This window comes from Stegodyphus dumicola, chromosome 6 (genome assembly GCF_044657685.1).
Source record: "Stegodyphus dumicola isolate Sdum_Otavi_A_Nest chromosome 6, ASM4465768v1".
Taxonomy (NCBI): Eukaryota; Metazoa; Arthropoda; class Arachnida; order Araneae; family Eresidae; genus Stegodyphus; species Stegodyphus dumicola.
Genome location: NC_140773.1, coordinates 222527427 through 222551391, shown reverse-complemented (window position 1 = coordinate 222551391; position 23965 = coordinate 222527427). Strand labels below are relative to the sequence as shown.

The 23965-nt window shown below is 34.4% G+C and overlaps 1 protein-coding gene across 1 annotated transcript in view; it reads left to right on the top strand.

The window, feature by feature from the left end:
• LOC118185482 (aconitate hydratase, mitochondrial-like) overlaps positions 1 to 23965 on the top strand; it is a 69552-nt gene that overhangs the window by 4544 nt on the left and 41043 nt on the right. The window contains exons 3-8 of the mRNA XM_035355342.2: positions 2014 to 2093; positions 9538 to 9676; positions 11765 to 11803; positions 19903 to 19983; positions 20076 to 20168; positions 23102 to 23171. Coding sequence (XP_035211233.1) covers positions 2014 to 2093; positions 9538 to 9676; positions 11765 to 11803; positions 19903 to 19983; positions 20076 to 20168; positions 23102 to 23171 — 502 coding nt within the window. The remainder of the gene's footprint in view (positions 1 to 2013; positions 2094 to 9537; positions 9677 to 11764; positions 11804 to 19902; positions 19984 to 20075; positions 20169 to 23101; positions 23172 to 23965) is intronic.

Here is a 23965-nt window from a genome sequence, read left to right as displayed (position 1 = left end):
TGAGTCTACTCATGCACACCCAGTGATTGAACTGGTATGTCAAGTTTATGCGATGCATAATGCTACTAATGGACATAGCACTAATGGCTAACTGTTTAGAAAGGTCTCGAGTGGTTTCATACTGATCTTCTTTCACAAGTTCTCGTAGGCGGATCTCATCAACATCAATAGGCCAACCTGAGTGCTCTGTTTCTTGAATCTCATAGTCCTTTTTGAACTTTTGGTACCAAACCTCCACAGTGTCATATGATACAACATTAAAGGTGTGCACATGATTTGTGGGACATTCTGTAGCCGATGTTTTGCATCACAACTGGAAGTAAATGATTTTTCTTATTTGGTAGCATGATAGTTCCATTTTAGATACCTTGTACTTAATAATGACAATATTTTTTATAAATTTCACAACAGAGTCCTCTAAAGCAAGTCTCTTTCAAATTCCAAAAATCATGACAAAATATGATTAAACATGCCAACACGAACTGTTCACACAGGCGATATTTGCGGTGGTGGAAAACTTTTGTTAAAACCCAATATATTATGCATTATAGATTTTTTTCAAGTGAAATATTTTAGGGAAGTTTCTGATTATGCAAGTACAGTACCAATAACAGTAAAGTCTTTAATCCGGAATGATCTATAATCCTTACCTCAAAGCTACAAACTTTCTGCGCATGTTTATAATATGTTTACGCATGCACATTTAATGTATAACAGATGGTATAAGCTAGGCTAAAATTATCTATTTCAGTTAATGCTACAGATTGCGTTGTTTCTTAATCTTCTAATTGAATCCAGCTTATTATTTTTTGCAGACTGTTAGAGCAATTTTATAAAAAGTAAGTTTGATCTTTCGATTATGTCAAAAAGAGTTTCCGATTCTGGAGCTGCCAAAGGATTACAAAGCGAAAGCATGTTTCGATGTACCGTTTCCGATAGTGAAGAAAGTGACAGAGAGGTTATTGGAAACGAAAAAATTTTGATTCCCAAGTTGGTCGGTATTCTCGACACAGCAATTACAGGACTTGAACAGTGGAACTGAACGAGAAATTATGTCTGTTTATAGAATTAAAGAGAAAGTATTAGCACAAAAAATGAAGCAACTTAAAACAACTTACATTAAAAGAAATGTTTAATAAAGTAAACTAATAAATATTAAGCTTTTTTTTTGTAAATTTGTGTAAAAATGTATTTACAGTGTGTGTGTGGGGGGGGGTCATAAACTTTGTTTTACTTACTTTACATTTTTTATTTAAATATAACTCCTAAGTAACCTAATACTGGCAGAAAATTAAAAAGTATAAACTAAATTTTCATATATTTCCAGTCCATTTGAGCAGCAGTGTATTTCTGAAAAATATTTTTGCCAGGATTTTGATGAATTCAAAAACAATTTTCTGATATTTAGAAGGGTTTGCTCTGAGCATATTGTTCAAAAAAATTTCAAAATTGTATTTTTGATGAAACTTTGGCTATTTATTTACCTTGAAGAGAACTTTTCTTAGGTCTTGGAGTATCATTATATAAAGCTGGTGTTCTAAAATGTGATGAATTAAAGTATCCCAAATATGTTCATTTGGTTTCCATTTTTTAGCAATCCAGATTTTCCAAATATTTAGGAATAAGTATCATTTGATGATGATTGAATTGTCTAATGTTAAGATTACCAAAGGCTTAAGAGAATTTTGCTTGCAATTTCTTTGGATATGCTTGCAATTTTGGCCTTATTTTTTTTTTTAGACTAAATTTTTTAGACTTTTAGACTTAGGTTTAATTATTTTCAAGCATTGTGATTGCTGTTCAATTAACAGTTTCTGTCTCTCTTCAAAGAAATGTCTTCATGCAAAGAAAGTAATCAAGAGTGTTTGTTCCTTAAAACCTATTAAAACTAGATACACAAGTGATAATTCCTTGACTGTTTCTTTCTTTAATCAAAATATGCTTGATATTCACAATATTCTAAAAGTTGTTACATGTGTATTTTAAAAACTTTGTTTTATATTCATATTTCAGGTTGCTATGAGCAAGTTTGATAAGGATGCCCATGTCCCGTATGAGAAACTTACCAAAAATTTGGAAATTGTTCGAAATAGGTAATTATGGAATTTTTATTATAATGCAGTTTGTTTAGTATGCATTGATAATTAATAATGATCTGACTTGTAAACTTTATTTGGTAAATGGACTTTTTTTTTTTTGTAAACTGTGGAAATATTTTCTGAAGTGTTTTTTTGTTTATTTCATTTTAAATCTAATTATCTGTATATATAACATACACTGGTGTAAGAAATTAAGAGAATTTTCATATTTGATATACAATATTTAGAACTACTGGACAGATTTTAATAAAATTTGGTGTGAACACAGGTTAATATATTACAAACAAAATAAACATTTGACAGTTATAATAGAGACATATGTTCATGTGTAACACTCATAGGAGTCTGAAGATCTTAAACAGCTGTTGCAGAAGACACCAAAGAAATGGGTTAATAGGGGGTATCGTCCCGTCTTACAGGCTTGCAGCGTAATGTCATACTGGAAATAAGGCAGTTTATCAGTGCCTGTGGCAGTTGGACCCACTCATTCAGCCCTCCCAAAGTCCTGCTATGCTGCCTCAACGTGGCGGGGGGGGTGTCACTGGGCGGAACGGGCGAAGTACGTCGGGAGCATAGCTCCTGGTAGGGCCACCCTAGGCGTGAAGGCCGTTCCAACATGCCCAGCTAAAGCATAGCAGGTGAAGAACCCTCGGGATTGCCGTCTTGGTGATCGGGTATCACACTCCCGGGGCCCCAGTGACCTTTGCTCCTCTCTTTCCTCTCCTCTTGTCTAGCTCTCTCTCCTATTTTTCTCCCTTGTGGTTTCCTCTACTGGAGGTTGGGGCTCACTGTGAGATGCAGCTACTACTCTTGGTTTCTGTCTCACCATGGTGAGAATACCGCCTATGCGTTTGCCGTGCATGGTGACCTGTAGGGTGGGAAAGGAGGATCCTGGCAGTTGAGGGGCGAGGTACTGTCCCCAACACACTGCTTTGGCCTCTGCTTCTACTTAAAACGGGAGGCACTTAGCTGTCCCCGCTAGTGTCAATCGGCTGGCCACTAGTCCTATTGATCAGTGGCTAGGGGATAAGCTCTCGGAAGTCTCCGCTTTTGGGAAAGCCGACTGTGGGGGCTTCAGTTTGCGTATAGGCCCGGCTAGCCCTAACACAGGAATCTGTGTTCCCTTGTTGGGCTCCATGGTGGGTGGGGCGGTCGGGCCCGAAACCTTCTCTCTTTTCAATATGAATACTTTAACTTGTTCTCCTAACCATATGGATACGAAAAATTCTGGAGCTGCTAAAAGAATTTGTACTTCGACCTTAATTAGTACAAACAAATATCCAAAGTTCTTAGTTATCACTGGTGAGCTAGAAAATCTATCACCATTCTTCATCCATAAGCATACTGCGGCCTCAGTAGGCGAGCCAAAACACATAAAAAAGCTCCGTTCAGGATCTCTGCTCATCGAGACTACATCTGATGCACAATCTTCCTCTCTCCAAAAAATGACCAAAATGGGAGAACATTCTATTACTGTATCCCCACATAAGTCTTTGAACACGTCAAGAGGTGTCATTTCGGAAATAGACTTGATATCAGTCTCTGAGGATGAACTTTCAAAAGAACTCGCCGAGCAAAATGTATGTGGCGTCCGCCGAATAAAAGTCCGTAGAGACGGGTAACTCGTCAACACAAAACATCTTATTCTGTCTTTCTCCTCTCCAGAGCTACCGAAAGCCATTAAGGCAGGTTACCTAAATTGCCCCATCAGACCTTACGTGCCGAACCCACTGCGCTGCTTCAAGTGTCAACGGTTTGGCCATGTGAAGGGCGCATGCCGGGGAAACCTGGCATGTGCTCGCTGTTCTGCAGGAGGTCACGAAAGTCAGGATTGTGTAGCTGATCCAAAATGTGCAACCTGTCATGGCAATCATCCAGCATACTCACGAAACTGCCCTAAGTGGAAAGAAGAGAAAGAAATACAGCATATTAAGACTACAAGAAAAATCTGCTATCCTGAAGCTAAGAAACTTTTTAGCACGGGTCAGTCAAAAGCAAATGTCTCCTATGCACAAGCCACTAAATCATATCGGTCAATAAGTACACAAACATCGCATAGCACACAGAAGAAGATACCTGAACCAAAAACAAATGACAAAGAAAAAGTCTTTCTTCTACCTCCTCCCAAACAGACGATAGAAAGTCGAGAAATAAAAACACAAGAAACAGAGTTCAAAAAAGAAAATCAAAAGCTCAGAAAAGAGAAGCTCAAGCCGAAGCTCTATTGAAGGGACCTTTTCAGACTTTATCGAATCTGAGATGGAAACAGATGGAGGCGGAGATCTCTCGAAAAATGTTCTACCTCACAAAACAAAGAAACAGCATCGAAGCAATAAACATTCCTAATGGCTACTCTCATTTCGTGGAACTGCCGGGGCTTCTATCAGGGTATTGATGGCATTAAGCAACTTATTAATAAATATCGACCTATTTGTATAGCGATACAAGAGACATTCCTCAAACCTGGTAATTTTGCAAAGCTACATAGGTACTCGATGACAAGAAAGGATAAGACATTCAGTGAACGCACAAGTGGTGGTGTCTGTCTACTCACCTCAATTAATTGCCCTTCGAGTGCTCTCCCTTTGGATACTCCTCTCCAAGCAGTTGCAGTACAGTTGAGCATTCGAACACTGACTACTGTCTGCAGTATTTACATCCCGCCTAATGAGAACATTAACTTAAGAGATTTAGAGGATCTAATTGCCCAATTACCAGCTCCGTTTATTCTAGTCGGTGATTTCAATGGACACAATCCCTTGTGGGGTAGTAAAGACACCAACCCACGAGGAAAGCAAATTGAACAGCTACTCCACGACCACTCTCTCTGTGTCCTTAACAACACAGAAAGCACATATTTTCATCAGCCAACAAGGACCTTCCATTCCATTGACCTTGCTATTGTTTCTCCACAGCTTTTGCCCTTTTTGTTTTTTTAATGTCGAGAATTATCTATATAATAGCGATCATTTTCCTATTATCATAAGCATTACAGGAAATAGGAGTGTGTTTATACCTAGAACACCACGCTTTTTGTTGGACAAAGCCGACTGGGACTCTTTCTTACATTATGCTCTTTTTACTGAAGAAATAATAAAGAATTTGCACATTGATCAGGCTGTGAAGATCATTACAGATAAAATTATTCAAGCAGCTGATATATGTATACCAAAAACGTCTGTAAAACAGCCAAAATACCCAAAGCCCTGGTGGAATCCTGAATGCCAGGATGCCATCAGAAAACAAAGAAAAGCTTGGAGCATTTTTCGGCAATATCCTTCAGAATCAAATCTCGTAATATTCAAAAGGGCTAAAGCAAAAGCTCGGCAGGTGCGAAGGAAAAGTCAGAAGAATTCTTGGATCTCGTATGTGTCTTTGATTAGCTCTTCAACTTCAGGTAAGAAGGTGTGGGAGAGAGTCCGGAAAGCGTCCGGTATCTATAAAGAGCACACACTTTCCATTTTAAAGGCAAGTGGTGAAACAGTTACTAGTAGGGAAGAAATTGCCAACGCTATTGGACAGTAGTAACTACCCTCTTGAATTTCTTTCCGCAAAAAAAATGCATTGAAAAACAACTAATTAATCTCAACTCTCCCAATACTGAACCATATAATCAGGATTTTACTGTGCTTGAACTGAAAAGAGCTCTGCTGCAGACAAAAAATTCATGTCCTGGTCCAGATGATATTGCCTATCCTATGCTGAAACATCTTCCTTCCAAGTCATTGGCAACCATCCTCTTTCTCTTTAATAGAGTATGGAAGGAACAAGTCTTTCCAAATGACTGGAAAATAGCTTTTGTCATCCCCATTGTTAAACCAGGAAAAGACCCTACTAATCCGTCGAATTACCGTCCCATCGCCCTTACTAGCTGCCTCTGCAAACTCTTTGAAAAGATGGTCAACACTCGTCTGGTTTATTATTTAGAGACAAATAACTGTATCTCCCCTTATCAGAACGGTTTTAGAAAAGGAAGAGCAACTATCAATAATATCCTACTCTTAGAAACAGGTATCCGTAGAGCGTTCGTTAGAAGAAATCATTATGTTTCCATTTTCTTTGAAATAGAGAAAGCCTATGATACCACCTGGAGATACGGTATCCTTCATGACCTATATAACAATGGTTTACGAGGAAACATGCCGATATTCATCAAACATTTCCTACAGGATCGGAAGTTTCATGTGAAGATAGGCGATACACTTTCTGACATGTTCCATCAAGAAGAGGGCATTCCGCAAGGAAGTGTATTAAGTGTTACATTATTTAGTATAAAAATTAATTCTGTTTTAAAACAACTGCCTCTAGCAGTCCAGGGTATGCTCTATGTCGATGACCTGCAAGTCAGTTGCCAGGGAGAAGACCTGAAAGACATCGAATGTAAATTGCAGACATCTCTCAATAGAATTGTTAAATGGTCACAGGAAAATGGTTTTAGATTCTCTACTCAAGACTGTGTGTGTACATTTCTGTCGAAAGAAAATTCTTCACCCTGTCCCCGAACTTTATCTGCAAGATGTGCTGATTCCTGTAGAAAAGGAAATAAAATTCCTAGGAATGATATTTGACCATAAGCTTACGTTCCTCCCCCATATTACATATCTAAAAAAGAAATGTTTAAAAACTATGAATATTCTGAAAGTACTGTCAAATACTTCTTGGGGTGCTGATCGAAGCTCAATGCTTCTTATATATAAAGCTCTCATTCGTTCGAAACTAGATTATGGATCAATCATTTATGAGTCGGCAAGGCCTTCAGTATTAGCCAAACTTGATCCGATACATCACCATGCACTTCAGATATGCACTGGTGCCTTTAGAACTTCTCCAGTGGGAAGCTTATATGTGGAAAGTAATGAGACCTCCCTGCGGTTAAGACGCGAAAATCTTTGTTTTAAGCATTATTTCAAAGTCTTATCACATACGGAAAATTCTACGCGGTCAAAATTGCTTAATGACCAATACTCCCGTTTATATCAGGCACGACCATCATGTGTCCCATCTTTCGGCTTGATGAGTGCTTTGGTGGAGGAGTATAATTTGTCTAATATAGATATACAGATGGAGGATTTTTTTAGAATTCCTTCCTGAGAGGATTGGAGAATCCATTCTCTGGATACTTTTCGACACTGGAATAAATCACAAACTAATGAAATCATCTACAAGCAGATTTTTTTTCAACATAGAAACAAATATAGGAAATATATCCCTCTATATACAGACGGATCAAAATCCCAGGATCATGTTGGCGCTGCTTTCGTCACAGAAAAAACAATAGTAGGGGTTTGATTACATACAGTTTGCTCTGTGCTTACTTCTGAGCTTACTGCAATCCATCTATCTGGCTTTGACTTACCTTTCAAAACAAAAGTACACAAAATTTATTATCTACACAGATTCCATGAGTGCCTTAATGTCATTGAAAAATCACGCTCAATGTACTCATCCAGTTGCAATCAGAATCCTAAAGTTGAATCATTCTTTAAAAATTCGGGGATACCAGATTCTATATTCGTGGATCCCTGGACATGTTGCCATTAAGGGGAATGAATTGGCAGATATTACAGCTAAAACAGCAACCACAATGTACAATCTTCAGATTCCACTAGCAGACATCAAAGGGTTTGTCAAAAGCAAAATCCTCAGCAAATGGCAGAAGCAATGGGATGACAGAGTATGTGATAAGCTGAGAAATGTAAAACCCACCATTGGATACTGGCCATGTATGGTTAATAGAAAGGAAGATGTCCTCTTGACTCAACTGAGAATTGGCCATTGTCGCCTGACCCATGAGTATCTTCTGAAGGGAGAAGAGAATCCCAGCTGCCCAAACTGCAACGCAGATCTGACAGTTAATCATATCTTGGTGGAATGCCAGAGTTTTAATTATTTTCGCCAAAAACATTTTAATAGTTCAGAACTGGACTTAAAAAATTTAATTGGAAAAGCACATCATCGTAATTTGTTTCTCTGTTTTTAAAAGATATTGGCTTTTATAATAGATTTTAACCTGTTTTTTTTTTAAAGATATGAGCTCTTATCATAGACTGTAATCTGTCTCTTACCTAAGCTGGAAGTTTTTACAAATGACTAATTGCATTGTTACCATTTGTCTGGCGCAGATAACCTTGATAGGTTTTGTGCCAAATTACAATAATCCAATCCAATCCAATCCCACTCATTCAGCAATGCTGTTTTCAGTTTTTGGATGATTCTCGAAGGGGGGTTTCGAGTTGTAATTGCCCTGCGTAGAGCATCCCAGACATGCTCTATAGGGTTGAGGTCTGGAGACCTGGCTGGCCAATCCATTCTGTGAATATCCTCACTCGCGAGAAATTCATTGACCAGAAGAGCTGTATGTGGCCTCGCATTATCTCCTGTAAGATGAACTCGGGGCTCACTGCATCCCGGAATAGGTGAAAATTTGGCTCCAAGACCTCATCCCTATACCTCACACCAGTCACAGAGCCTCTGTCAAAGACGTGGAGAGGTGTACGGCCATCCAACATGATGCCTGCCCAGACCATTACACAGCCACCGCCATAATTGTTAATTTTGCGGGCGTTGGAGGGTAGGTAGCGGGTTCCTGGTTCTCTCCATATGAAAGTACGGCCAGAACCTGTGTTTAGGCTAAAACGGGACTCGTTGGTGAACATAACGGTCGCCCATTGCTCTGTACTCCAGTCACCATGTTAATCGGACTCTCTTGTCCGTAGACATGAGCGGGACGGAAACAGCTGGTCTTCTGGCAAACAACCCTCTCTCATTCAGTCTTGGAAACGGTCACTCTTGTTACACGGGTTTCTGTGGCTGCATATAGGTCCCGAGAGAACTGAGAAGCTGTAGCCCAGCCCCTCTGTTACGCCTCGCTGAAATGGACAAACGGCTATCTTTTCTGGCCATTGTGGCTCTTGGACGACCTTGCCCAGGCTTTCTCTCGATAGATCCAATATCATGGAACTGTTTCCATAGGTTACACAACGACGCTGTGCGATAAATTAAATTCTCTGCATATCTGGACTTGCGATTGGCCTGCCTCTAGCCTCCCCACAATTTGCCATCTCATTCCATCATCTAAACGTTGGTGGTTACTCATTTTTACTGTTCCGATGTAAATTTAACAGATTGCTGCAAGATAACACCAAGAAATTCTCAGAGGTGTGCTAGCAAACACAATTCGTGTTACCTTCCACGTGCTTATAAAGCCTGTTTTCTGCTGATTCCGTCTACGTACATGTGTATGCTTGCGTATTTGCTGTACAAGATTTGCATTTTTATTTAGAAGCAGTGGTTTTTTCCTTCACTTCAGTTCTTATTGTGCAATTCGAAAAAAAATATGCAAAATCTGTTAATTTATTTCACCAGTGTATAATTATCAAAGATTTTACACCAAATTGATTTATCAATCTGTGACATTTGTTTATTTTTAAAATTGCAGGCTAAAGAAACCTTTGACGTTAGCAGAAAAAATTCTGTACTCTCATTTAGATGAACCTGCTACACAAGAAATAGAAAGAGGTAAAAGTTATCTTCGTTTGAGGCCAGACAGAGTTGCTATGCAAGATGCAACTGCACAAGTAATTTAAAATTTGAATTTCGATATGTAAATATATTCATTGATTTTACATAAATTATATTGGCAATAATAACTTCAAAATGTTAAGTACATCTTGCCTCTAAATGCTACATAAGATTTATAAACATTTTTTGGTGCAAATATGTATAAAATATAAAAAAAAAGTAGAGAGTGAATATCCTTGAAAAAATAAAAAAATAGAATCGTCCAGTTACGTAAAAGGCAACTTTGTTCTCCTCAAAGTGTTGTTTGTGTCACAGTATAGAATAAATAATTTAGTCTTTATTATGCTTGATAATTATGGTACTTTCTGCTGCAGCTCCTGGTTTTATCATTCAGTAGAGCTGTTCTGTTTTTTCATGTTTTCAAATTTACTGATACAATGGCCAATCCATGCACACTCATCCTGCTTTTGTGGTTAAATACATGTTATTTTACATATTTTATTTGCTGAGCAGTAAGTGCAGCTGTGAAAATATAAGTATTGGAGGCACACAATTTTTTTCCCTTGAAGAAATTTCGGTACTTTTCCTTTTGGCCGGCGCAAATCTCGCCAAGCAGATTTTATTTTCGACAACACACAGTACACATATAAAAAATGTTATCAAATGTTAGATCTAAGAATTTTATATTTTGAAGGCATAAACATTTTAATATGTAAAATTTTGTAAAAAGGCAATAAATAAAGGCAATAAATTTGTAAAAAGACATTAATTAAAGAATTTACTATTATCTCACGATTCAGCATCCTGATTCATCGGTTCATATCACGTGACCCCAAGCGATCTCATCTCAGTAATTAGCTACATTAATTTGAAGTTAAATCTTATGGTTTAAATGCAAGCATTATTTTAATTCGTATGAATAGCTTATTCAGAAATTATGTAAAACCGCAGTGCTTAACTTCTCTAGAGCATTCTCATTAGAATTGATGAATTTAACCCCTGACCTTGCTCTTTCTATATTTTCGCCTTTGGGTGAGTGATATGATTGCATCCTAATTGACTTAATTACTGCGAATGGCCTCGGGGCATAAAATTGAACTATCTGGTAAAAATTCTATGTAATCAACTGTGCCGGCAAAATGGAAAAGTACCGAAATTTCTTATTTCTTACAAAATTCTTCTTTGTATTATTATCTATAAGTAGAACAGTATTATGAGCTGCTGTAATGATAGTCAAACATTTAGAGATGAGTTGGAGATATTTTGTGCAAGTCCAATAGTAAATATCAGTTATTTTAATACTTGGGCAATTCATTTGAGATGTACCCGTATTAAACAGCAATAATTTTCAGTTTTATAATAAATTCAATCAATCCTTTACATAATTGCCATTTTAGAATGCTACCTATCAATAGAAAAGGTTTTCAATTGACCAAGTGGTGGTTAAAAGTATGAAACACTTTTATCACGGATTTGATCCTTAATGTTTGAATGAGCTAGCAATTTTACGTTTTTGAGGTTTTATCTGCATGTAATGTAAATATCAGCCATGTTTGTCCATGGCTTCCCATTGATTTGTGTTCTAGTTTAAATTTTTTAAGGCTGATTTTAAATATACATGCTCATCCCAAAACACATTCCTTACATAAATCAAAGATTTCTGTCATTGAATATATAGTAATATATTTTATACATTCATAGGACAAATTGAAATTGTAAATCATAAAAGCTGCCCGAATCTTAAATGATGATAATCAGTTTTAGTATATGCAGTGCACAAATGTTCAGTTTATGTGTTTACTCAGTATTTTTGATTTGTATAGAACACTTTTAAGCTCTTTTATGTGATATTTTTGTGTTTTTACATTGTGTTTTGAGGTTCTGCCATTCATATGTATAACCCAAAAATATCATTTGTTATTTAATTAACAATTACTGATAAAATAAATATATGCAAAAGAATTAACCATGTCTTTATTGATAAAACAGAAGACTATCTTTTGATATTTTGTAAATGAACAATAAGTAAATAAATACAAAAGAATTAATTTTATCAGAGCAAATTCTTTGTGCTTCGATCACTGTATATTTTAATGCTTTAATTCATTTTTGTGAATAATTGATTTAAATTTTTAAAAATTTAGATGGCAATGTTGCAGTTCATATCAAGTGGACTTAAAAAGGTAATGTTTCTTTTATCCTTTTGCTATTTATAAACTGTAACAAAAGTGCTATTTTTATCTGAATACCTACAAGATACACTTTGTCTTTTGGGTAGTATTTATCGAAATGAATACAAATTAATTATGGTCTGAAAAAGGTTATGAAATGTAATATGTATTACAGATACAGTACATGACATTAGAGAACATTTATGGTATGTTAAATAATAATAATAATAATAATGGCTAAAATAACAATTTTTTCAGTGCTAGACTTTACTGTTTTCTTTTAATTGATAATATTATGTACTATGGTGTTCTAGATTTAATTGTATGGAAATTTAATGTAAATTTTTGTATTTTTTCTGTATAATAAACAGAACAATCAGATATGAAATTGCTCTGTGTAATTAGGTTTTAGTTTTTCTTGATAATTTGTGGAATATAATTGGTTGATAAAAAATTTGTGAATTAAGTTTGTGGAAGTTCGTAAGAAGGAGCTAAGAGATTTTAACGTCTTTAAAAGAGAGTTTTCTGAAAGCAGAGTTGGCAGTGAATCTTTCCTAAAAATTATTTTTAGGAGTACCTTCTGTTTGACTCCAGAAAATCACCATTTTATAATTCAAATAAAAAAAATAGTAGACAAGGCTTTTTTTACAAAGAACAGGCATTGACCCTTATATTACACAAGTCATAATAACTTTCAGATTGTCACGAGGTTGTGTTTGCTAATATCTTTTCAATTCTTCTGCCTTCTTTTGGTATCTTTTAATCATTCCTTTTAAAAATCAGGAATTCATATACATTAAATGCTTAATTAAAATCAAAGGATGGCCTTCCAGTCTTAGAAACATCAAGCTGCTACAGTGCTTAAATGCAATGAAGCTTTTGTTATTATTAAATTGATCTGAGAGAAGACATATTCACTCACACTTGTTGATACTGGGATATTCTTTAATAAATTTGGTACTTATGTATTAATGCAACCACCTTGGGCACAGTTTGACGATTTTTTACAGATAAAAAGGTAAAAGTTACTTATTGGGTGCAAGTTATGTGTTTTTGCAACTTTTTTTAAAGATTCCCAAACCGATCATCAATATTTATCATAAGGCAGCAAGCATTATCAGCATATAAAATTCAACATACTTCTATAATTTAGAATACAAATTTTAATTGTTAAATAAGGATTACATGTTCTGTAATTTTTTTCGCTATTCTTCTGCCCAGGTGCATGGTGATCTGTTTTTGCTTTAAAAAACAAAGCTAAAATCAGACACTGGGCAAAACTCTGCAATACTGCCTATATATATATATCTACATCTAATAAAAGAAAGAATCTGTGTGTCTTTCATTCATGCTGCATATAAGCTAATAGATCCAGGGCTACGAAATTTGGTATATAGATGCAGAGTTGTCAACTCTCCTGATTTAGGCGGGAGACTCCCGATTTTCGACTGCTCTCCCGCCAACCCGATTTACAATATATTTCTCCTGACTTTATCTTATTCTTAAAATTTCTCATGATTTTTATGGAGCTTGGCTTAATACTTCGTAATATGAAAAAAAAAAAAAAAAAAAAGTGATTTTGGACGTTTGAAAGCAATTGAATTTTAGAAATGTCGTTTTCCAGTTCTCCAATGGGCATCGAGCTCCACTGCGTGTCATCTGGCATATATTAGCCAATGAGCATAAAGCTCAAGGCTGTTATTTGGATGTTCTTTAGTTATTTCGTTCATCTTGTCCCGAGTAGTGTGAGTACACGTGCCATCGGGAAATAGTTTTAGAATTTATTATCTTTTGTTATGTCTGCGAGAAAGGTGAAATACTCGTGTACATTTCAAAAATTGTACACAGTTGACTTTCCTTCTATTATTTCCTCAAAGAATTGTAATAAATTTGCGATGTGTACTGTCTGTCATTGCGATTTTTCGATTTCGCAGGGTGGAAGGGCAGATGTTCTCAAACATATGGGTACCCAAAAACACAAGGACAACATGAGTTGTTTTAAAAAAAAAAAATAATAATTAAATTTTTCTCTGGAAACAAAGGATCAAAAAGTTATTAATGCAGAATGTCTGTTCTCTGCCTTTTTACACCTGCCACTGAATGCATCGGATCACGCTGCAGCTTTATTTAGAAAAATGTTTCTTTGATAGTGAAAGCGCTAAGAAATACTCAAGTGCAAGGATCAAAACAGGTGCAGTTGTTAAAGAAATGAGTTTGAAAAATAAATCTTCAGTTATTGGTTGTATTAAAACAGCTCCGTTCTGCCTCTCTACGGATGGAAGCAATAATACTGATTCAAAACTATCCAATTGTTGTTTCTTTTTTTAATCCAGAGTCTTCAGAAATTGAGTGCAGTTTACTTTCTGTCCCCACTTTAGAAGGACATTCGACAGGCTTAATATAGCACAGCTAATTATTAAAACTTAATTAACTAGAAAATGCATTAATTAACTAGAAAATGCAGCCCATCTGGATGATTGCTTAGCACTTGGTGCCGATAATGCACCAGTAATGGTAGGCTTGAAGACTGGTGTTGCACGCATCTTAAGAAAGGAAAATTCAGATTTGCAAATTATGAGGTGCATCTGCACCTCTTAAATTTAGCAGCTGAAAAAGAGGCAGCTTCTTTACCAATAAATGTGGATGAACACATTGTTGATATTTATTGTTATCTTGAAAATTCTAAAAGGAAGGAAAAATTGAAATAGTTCCAACAGCTGCATAATACTGAAATGAGAAAAATTTTGAAACATGTATGTACATGCTGGCTGTCTTTAAAGAAATGCTTTAAAGAATGCAAAAGTAGTGAAAGAACTTTCAGAAGAAGACAAAAAGTTTCATCTTTATGTTAGAAGTTGCTTCTATCGAGTATGCGATTACATACTACATAAATTTCCAATCGACGATGAAGTGATTTTGTTTGCTAAAGTTGCTGATGTTTCTGCTCTAGCAAATACATCTTTTTCTCATATAAGGTACTTTTTGGAGAGATTTCCTGTGTTACTTCATCTAGTCATGAAAGATGATGATATTGATATTGCCACTGATAAATATTGCAGTCGCAATTTTGCAGTTTAAAATTAGAAAATTTGGACGAATTTATAAAATCAGCTAGGATTGACACACAGTGGAGTTTAATTGGAAAATTGAAAGGGGCTGATGGAATTTTAAAATAGAGTGAACTGTCTAGAATTATGTTGGCCATCTTGACAGTTCCGCATAGTAATGCAGAGTGTGAGAGGATTTTCAGTGTTGTTGCGAAAACGAGGAGTAAATTTAGATCTAATGTTAGTGATGACACATTAGAAAAACTTTTATTAGCGAAAGCAGGCCTACGTGGCAATTGCTATGAACAAAATTATGACATTTCTTTCTTAATGAAAGCAAAATCTGCCACTGTTCATAACATTTGTACAAAAACTGATTAAAGTGTCCCCCCCTTTTTTTTTGCAAGTAATAAAAATGTTTTTTATGTGTAAGGTATTTTGTGTTGCTTGCATTTAAGAATTAGCAGTTATTTAAAGTTAATTCATTATTAAAAACTATATTTTTATCATTTAAAAAGTCTTTTAAACATTGTGAAAAATCTCCTGATTTTTGAGTGTCGTAGGTTGGCAAGTATGTAGATGCATTTAGACAAGAGCCAGTGCACACTCGAAGCGATTTTTTTTCAAAATTCAAAGTAGATTTCTTTAATGTTATCTTTTTGATTTCATCGCATCAATTTGAATAGTTTCATTCTTTTAGCAATGTAGTTTTGACAAGTTTTTCATTCAATTGTATACTGGACTGCTGACTATTGAAAATCAGCTCTGTTGCCACTTGGAACAATGTGGGCGATAATTCTGTGCAGTTTTTAAATTTAATGTTTCTCTTGGATATTGGACGTTTGTTGAGAGAAGGCAACGGGAAGTTGGTTAATTTATTTATTAGGATAATTAATATTTGCATTAAGGGATATTGCTTATTTCATTGTAATTTTGTTATTTGTAATACATTTTTTTTTTTTTTCATGAAGTTGTTCTGCAGAGTAAAATTCTGCGCAGTTTTTAAATTTAACGTTCGATGTTCCCGTGAAGCATTTTTTTCCCCGGTACATTTAAAAGCCAGACGAAGGCTTGCAGTGTAGCTGCTAGTGTATATATATCACACATCTCCTTGTTGCTTTTAAAGATTTTATGGCAAAATTCTGTATTCCTGAAGGAATTTTACATAAATTTCTTCCATTGATGGCAAATTCCATGAGCACATATTCAAAATTACACTTAAGACAAAAAATATCAGTTTGTTTATAAAAACTGTTGGAACTTAAAATGCAACAAAATGTGCATGAAAATGGTGATGTTGCTGGACTGAAGGATTGTTATGAGCATGATTTCCTGAAGAATGGTTAATGTGTACGTTTGCCAGACTTGGCAGATTCTGAAAGTTCAGTGACTTCTTGGAGGTTGGGATAATAATACGTACCATAAATCCATTTAAAGTATTCAAAAGGGGTGATAAATTTTCTTTGCTGAAAGATACTTCTGAAAATCCCTTAAGAATTTTTATATCAGAAAGTCTTAATCTTTCACACAAAGTCTTTATTTCTCTTTCACCAAATGTTAAAAGATGGTTATTTGTCCAAGTTTTAAATTCCAATGCCTTGACTTGTTTTAGATTTCAGAATCTTCTCTTAAATTTGGCTTTCCATAAAAATTCTGACTGTCATAAAATTTTAAGGAACAGATATAATTTTCCTGTCAGTGCCTAGTTTGTCCCATTTCCCATGGAAACTGCTTTTTTAAATCCATACTTTTCTGCATTTATATGGAACTTCCATATAATAAGATCCCGTATTTGTCTTTCTTTCACCAATAAATTTAAAGCAGTTTGACTATTTTTCTAGAAACAGAGTAAACTGTGGTGTTACTCGCCTGCAATCATGTTAAACTGTTAATTCTTGAAGAACATCAAACAAGCAGGCAAGATCTAAAATGAAATTGATGGAAATTGATTGATGTAAACTGAAATACTTTCATGGTCAAGAGGAAAATATATTAATATCCCTATGTCCAAGGATTACTGCAGTCTAATTTCCGACTATCAAGACTTTGGCAGAAAATCACCATGAAAACCACGTTGGTTTAAACAACCCATTAGTGGTTTGAATATTCCCTCAGAAATACCTTCAAATTCTGTAATACCATGGAACAATTTGGTAGGCTGATTTCATGCCTGGAAATATTATTTTTACATAAGTAATGAGGGAAGACAACCAATTTATTGTGATATTTTCATCTATATAAAGAATGATTTTATTATTCCGTTCATTATTAATGAAAGCAGTTCATTAGGTCAGTTGCAGTAAGCACAGTTATTCTTTATGACAGTACTTTTAATTTTCACTGCAGTATGGAATACTTATTGCTTATGAAGACCATGAAGCCAAACATGGCAATACGTAGGCACTATGCTAAATTCTGGTTTATACCAATTTTTGATATTATAAATACGTGGCACTTCCTTCAAATATCATGGCTTATACCGGTTGCTGATGTTAAGTGAAAGCAAGCCATCAGTATAATTTTGTAGATCCCAAAACTGTGGCTGTTATGGATACCATAGAGAGACTTTGGGGATGGGTGAAATAGGAAACATAGAGGCACTGCAAGACAGTACTTTAACTCATATCTTACAGAATTTATGTGGAGTGTTGCTGGTAGTGATAAATTTAATGAAATTTTATCAAAAATAGTTATGGCAGCCATAAATTTCAATATTATACAGTATTTTTTGTCAAGTAAAGTTCATCAAACCCCATTGCAATTCAGATTTATATTCATTGTGTTTGTAGTGAAATTATTGTACCAGATAATATTGCCAATGTTCGTGTCGGTGGCGACTCGGAAAAGCAGTCATTAACCTCCGGTGCCTATAACCAATGAGAATTTAATATGGTTCAGAATATTAATACATGCATTAGCTAATTACGGCGTATATTAATTCCATTCAGCTGTTGCACACTATTTTCTGACTTAAAATCACCAAATGTTTGATAATTATGTATGGTGTTCATAAATATACTGGTAATTACTTTGTTTCTATTCTGAAAAGCTTTGGTTCATGGAGTTTGCAAAGATTTATCTTTTATCTGTATGTTCTGTTCTGTTTATTGAGCTGAACATTCATGATGTCTAAAAACATTCTTTTCATTAGAATGTGTTTGATTTTACCTTGTTTGCTGTGTCATGGCTGAAACTTTTATTTATATTTAACATTTTATAATGTGCTACCAAAATTTCAAATTCTTCGCAAGTCCTGTACCCAAGTTTTTTTTAATCACTAACCAGTCATATTTATTGTTGAACTTATTTTTCTTATTAAAACTCCAGTATCAGAAAGTGGGACCTTATTTTCGCACTCCGCATGGTATACAGTGATTGCTGTATGTTTTATTAGTACAGCAATCGCTGTATACCATAAGTCTTTATTCAGTTTTAATTTTCTTTTTATGTTAAAAGTCCTGCTGCTTAGAGAGGGGAAAGTTGAAACTTTCATCATTAAGATAGCATGCTATTTCACATGTTAAACAGTTCATGAGACTTTGGGAATATGAAAGGAAATGGGATCAGAATATTGTTGTGACATGGTATATACAAACTCTTGGTAATCTTTTTGTGAAACATACACAGATTGGCTATTACCTATGGGAGTAAGAACAAGACTTACAAATCACTATGCTAGATTCCAACTACCAGTACTCCATATGGTTAAGAGAAGACTTAGATGGGTTTGTCTGCCTCTCTATGAATAATCAGATATGCTAGATGAACAATATTCCTTATGCGTTTAAATGCAACTAAGCATCTTTATTGTGAACATTTACTACATAAAGTTTCAGAAATTGCATAAATATCCATAATATATTGGAATTATTTTTGAGAAATTATAACATTTAAAAATATTGGTACTTTTCCGTTTCGCCGGCACAAATCTCGCCAAGCAGACTTTATTAGCGACAACACATAGTATGCACATAAAAAATGTTAACAAATGTTAGTTCTAAGAAATTTTTATTTTGAAGGCATAAAAATTTTAATATCGTTTAAAATTTTGTAAAAAGACAATAAATAAAGACCATAAATTCGCAAAAAGACATTAATTTAAGAATTTACTATGCTTTCATAGTACAACAACCTGATTCGCCGTTTCACATCCCGTGACCCCAAGTGATATCTCACGTAAACTACACTACAAAAATTTCACTCTCTCAGTAATTATCTACCTTAATTTCAAGTTAAATCTTACTTTGGAATACAAGTTTGAATGCAAAAATTATTTCAGTTCGTAAGAATAGCTTACTCAGAAATTATGAAAAACCCCAGTGCTTTACTTCGCTAGTGCATTCACATTAGAATAGATGAATTTAACATTTGACTTTGCCTTTTCTATATTTTCACCTTCGGGTAAGCAGTGTGATTACATCCTATTTGACTTAATTACCGCGAATGGCCTTGGGGTGTAAAATTGAACTATGTGGTAAAAATTCTATGTAGTAATTGTATGCCAGTATTGAAAGAAACAATCAATCTGATAAGAAATGGCTGCAATTTGTTTTGAAAATGAGGCGTGAAAGGTTACCAGCGAGGATATTCGTTTGGCATCAGTTGTACCATTTCTGGCGACTTTATCGCTTGCGCCGGCAAAATGGAAAAGTACCAAAAAATTTTGCCTTCTCAGTTATGTTTGTTAAACATTGAAATACATGTATCATTTATGAAAGTGAATCTTATGTAATATTTATAAGTTTTTCCTTTACTGCATTTTACCATATTAAAGTACTAAAATAAATATAATTTCCCCCCCCCTGTATTGTTATTGGGTATAAAATATACTGTAAAGATCACCTCTGTTATTTATATATATTTTAAAATCTTTGTTTTGTTTAAAACTAATATGCTTAATGTTTGAATTTTTTTGAAAATAGATGGATTATGCTTTTATAGAAATGTGTATTTTATTTTGTTAAATAAAAAAAAAGATCTTTTATAAGTATCTGGATTTTATTCTGTAGTAAGACTGTTATTCAAAAGGTTTAGCTATTAAATTTTTCATATTTTTTATACTAGGTTGCAGTACCATCTACAATTCATTGTGATCATTTAATTGAAGCTCAGATTAGTGGAGATAAAGATTTAGCCAGAGCTAAGGTATGTAAGTCTTATAGTTTGTGTTCTGTCATTTCTTATTTGTTTCCTTCTGGTGTAAATATGTGCAGAAGATGTAAATAAATTTCTCTTAGGACATTAACAAAGAAGTGTATACCTTTTTGGAAACTGCCGGTGCTAAATATGGTGTTGGATTTTGGAAGCCTGGAAGTGGCATAATTCACCAGGTAAGAAATTTATAATTTATGGAGTTTTCCCCCCTTTGTGTATCCATGTTTCCCCCCCTTTGTGTATCCATTTATTAATTAGCTATGATATTTGAATGCTGCTAATATGTTTTTTCTCCACAAATTTGTGTTTTAACAATTGAACAAAGTTAAAGAAAAGCTGTTTTCTTAGGTATACTAAAAGCTATTAATTGAGGTAAGGAATAAGACGGCAAAGAAAGTAAATTTCTTTGTTATAATGTTACAGGCAGTGGTGGAAAAAAAAATTAAAGTGAAACTTTTTATAAAAAGTAGAGTAGTCAAGTTCAATTTAGAAACACGAAAAGTAAATCTAGCCTTTTTGTGTGTGTGTGTGTGTGTGTGTGTGTGTGTGTGGGACTAGTACAGAATAATTCAAAATGTATACTAGTTATTTGAATACTTGCTGACATGCAATTTTACTTCAGTTAAAACAAACCAAAAAATAAATGAATATAACAAAGTTATCGTTTCATAACCAGATAAAAATATAATTACAAATTGGACAAAGAAATACTTTGGCAATACTTGTGTCAGTACAGAAAATTGTTGCCAAAGCATGCAATAAAAGAAAGTGTACTTATGGATTTTTCCTTCAGTCTTGAAAGTTAACAGAAGTCTTGCAAAACTTGCATCTGCTGAAGACTGAAGGAGCACATTGCTCCATATTTAGTTGGATAATCGATAGATACAAAAGGTAAATGGATCTGAGTGTGTTCACAAATGTAATTTTAGTATCCTAAATAACACTTCTTTTTCAATGGATATTTGCACAGTTTTTTATACGTTGGCATTCAAATTTCCTAATTCCTATGCATAAATAATAAGATATATAATAAAAAAAATATAAAGATGCAAGATAAAAATTGTGTAACTGTGTTCTTTAAATTAGCAAAAGCCGATTAATTCCTCTTTAATTTCCATACTTTCCCTTTTCTATTATAAAAATGTTGATTTTTTTGAAACTGCATCATATCTGAAAACTAGTTCCCCAGTAATGTCATTCTAATCTTCTGTATAGCTCTTAGCTAATCAGCTTAATGAAAAATTTTACTGTAAATACCAATGGAATCCAATTACATACTTTCTTTTGCTGCAGGAACTTCCTCGCTAGATGACATTTCTTCTGTTAATCCCGTTCTTCCGCTGTTCTAAGATGTAATTACATATACAAAATTGTGGAGTTCATTTAGCATCCCCAATATTGTACCAATTAAGAAAAAATGGATTTTAAAGAATTGTTCGTTTTTGGAAATAAAAATGGTTTAACCATCAAGCCAGTTGTGATTTTCCCTTCAGTCATCATTTATGCAACAGTCTTCTCGGCCATGATTAAGAAGTGAATTGGTACATTCTTTAGTCAAACTTTCCTAATATTATTTGCAATTATATATTACTTAGTAATTAATTGGTATTAACTATTAAAATTAAAACCCTCTAAAGCATTATAGAAGGCAAAAGGAAAAGTAGAGTATTAAGGTTTTTCTTAATTCCTTTTCATATATATATATATATTTTGCATTTTTTTTCTTACCTGACACCAGTTGTTACTTTAATTTCTTCTTTCACGTTCGTATGGGGTGTTTTTTTGGAGTGAATAACGATGACAGCTTTTGATGTACCAAAACACACTTTATTTACCAATATTAATCAGGACAGCCTCCAAAACACTTTTAGAGTCGTCGAAGATCTATTATACACTCGCTGGAATAATCAGCGACACAGCCTTCAGGTTATTGAGCTATAACGGTAGAGACAGCTTCACTGCAAAGCACCAGAGTACAGCTCCCGAGTCTGCTCGGTCGTTCTCGGAACTCCACATACTCTCAAGACTTCACGCTACAACTCGCGATGCACTTGACTACACACAGAGCACAGCTCCCAACTCTTTGGTTCAGTCTTTACCGGAGATCAACACTCTCGACGATGCAGTAACCGTGATACACTAAAAGACTCTTTTGATGCACTCGACGACCCATTCAGACTCGCTGGACGGCTGTCGACTCGATCGTCTACGCACGGACTAACTAGATGAGACACACTATCTCGCACTCTAAGACAAGGCACTCTCCCTCACTGCCTGTGGACCAGCAGGGTTTATATAGCTTTCGGCTTGTGTTTGAGAACATTCTGGGTTAAACCTGTAAGAATTTGTTCCAGAAGGTTCTCCATTCGTCCATGGCATATCGCCAAATGTGGCAACCCTGCCTTCCTTGCTATTTATGGCAACCCTAAACCTTCTTTGCGGGGAAGCAACTTTTTCAGGAAAAAACAGAAAAATATCAGTTATATCTTTCTAAACTAAATTGGCTTATCAGGGATTAATTGATATTGCATAAAACCAAGAAGATTATGTTGCAGTGTCATGCTTTGTTAGGACTAACCACATTGTTTAACACTTTTCTTTGCCAAAAATGCTCAATGGGAAGCTATGTAAATATTAATAAAACTGTAAATAAGAGGTAAGTATTAACATGTGGAAAAGCAATACAAATAAGTAATATTTTATAGTTAAATCACACCTAGAAATTTTTATTGTGATTATTTGTTGCTAGTTAATATGTTTGCTTTTAAAATGTATATGCTATAATGTTGTTTCACCTACTGTTTATACAGCTCTGTGTTAATATATTCATTTTAATATTTCCAACTTTCTGATTTTGTATAGCTTTTATGCTAAAATTGTGCGCAAATAATGGTCTGAGTGGAATGAAAAATCCATTTATGGATTTTGAAATGCTTTTACTAGCTGGATGTTTTTAAATTCCACATAAATGCAGACCTAAAGTAAGATGCTGACATGCAGTTCAAGTGTGGCTAGTTTGAAGTATATACTTGCCTTGTATTCAACTGCATACAAATCTTGCATTTTGTATAGTTGAAAATTTGTTGCTTTAAATGAAAATATTTTATAGATAATACTTGAAAATTATGCATTCCCTGGTGTTTTATTGATTGGAACAGACAGCCATACTCCAAATGGAGGTAAATATAATTTTAATTTTAAATGTTTATTCATTTAAAAAATTTAATGTCAATCATATCATGTCTAATTGTGAATTTATAGATAATGAATCTTTCAGTGATTTAATATACATTATTTTAAGTAGCCTGTAATTTGGAAATAGTTTTGTGTGAATAATAAAAATTGAAACACTATCCATAAACTTCGGAAAAAGATTCTAAAGCAAAAAGAATAAAATATGTGCAAATTTAAGTTTATTTTAGGTATATTAAAATATTTTAAATATATATGTTTAATATATATATGTATATAAATTTATTTAGTCCCCTCTTTCTTAGATCCTGAGTTCAAACCTTTAATGTATTGCTATGCTTCATTATAACTGGTTTGTTTACAATCCATGCAAAAGTGAATGCAGATAGATTGTTAGTAAAAGTTTTTGTTGAGTTTTACTGGCATTAAAAATGGGAAAATAGTAAAGAAAAAAGGGCTAAACAGATGCAGAAATTTTTTTAAATAATCCAAAATCACAATTTTAGTAATTTTCATAACTGCTAATGCCATAAAGACAAGACGACTGTTAAAAAAGACACCGACTGTAGATGTTATGCACCATTCATCATACACTACTAGTGTCCTATCTTAATATATCACTTCTTACTGGGTTCCGATAAATGCGTTTTTTTGTTGAGTATTACCATTTGAGCAAGATCGGGCATAGGCTGCTCCTCAGGTTAGTGAAAAAGTAAAAATGGAGGATTGGAGGAACAATGTATCTGTGCAAAATATTGCCCAAACTGGGTAAGACATTCCA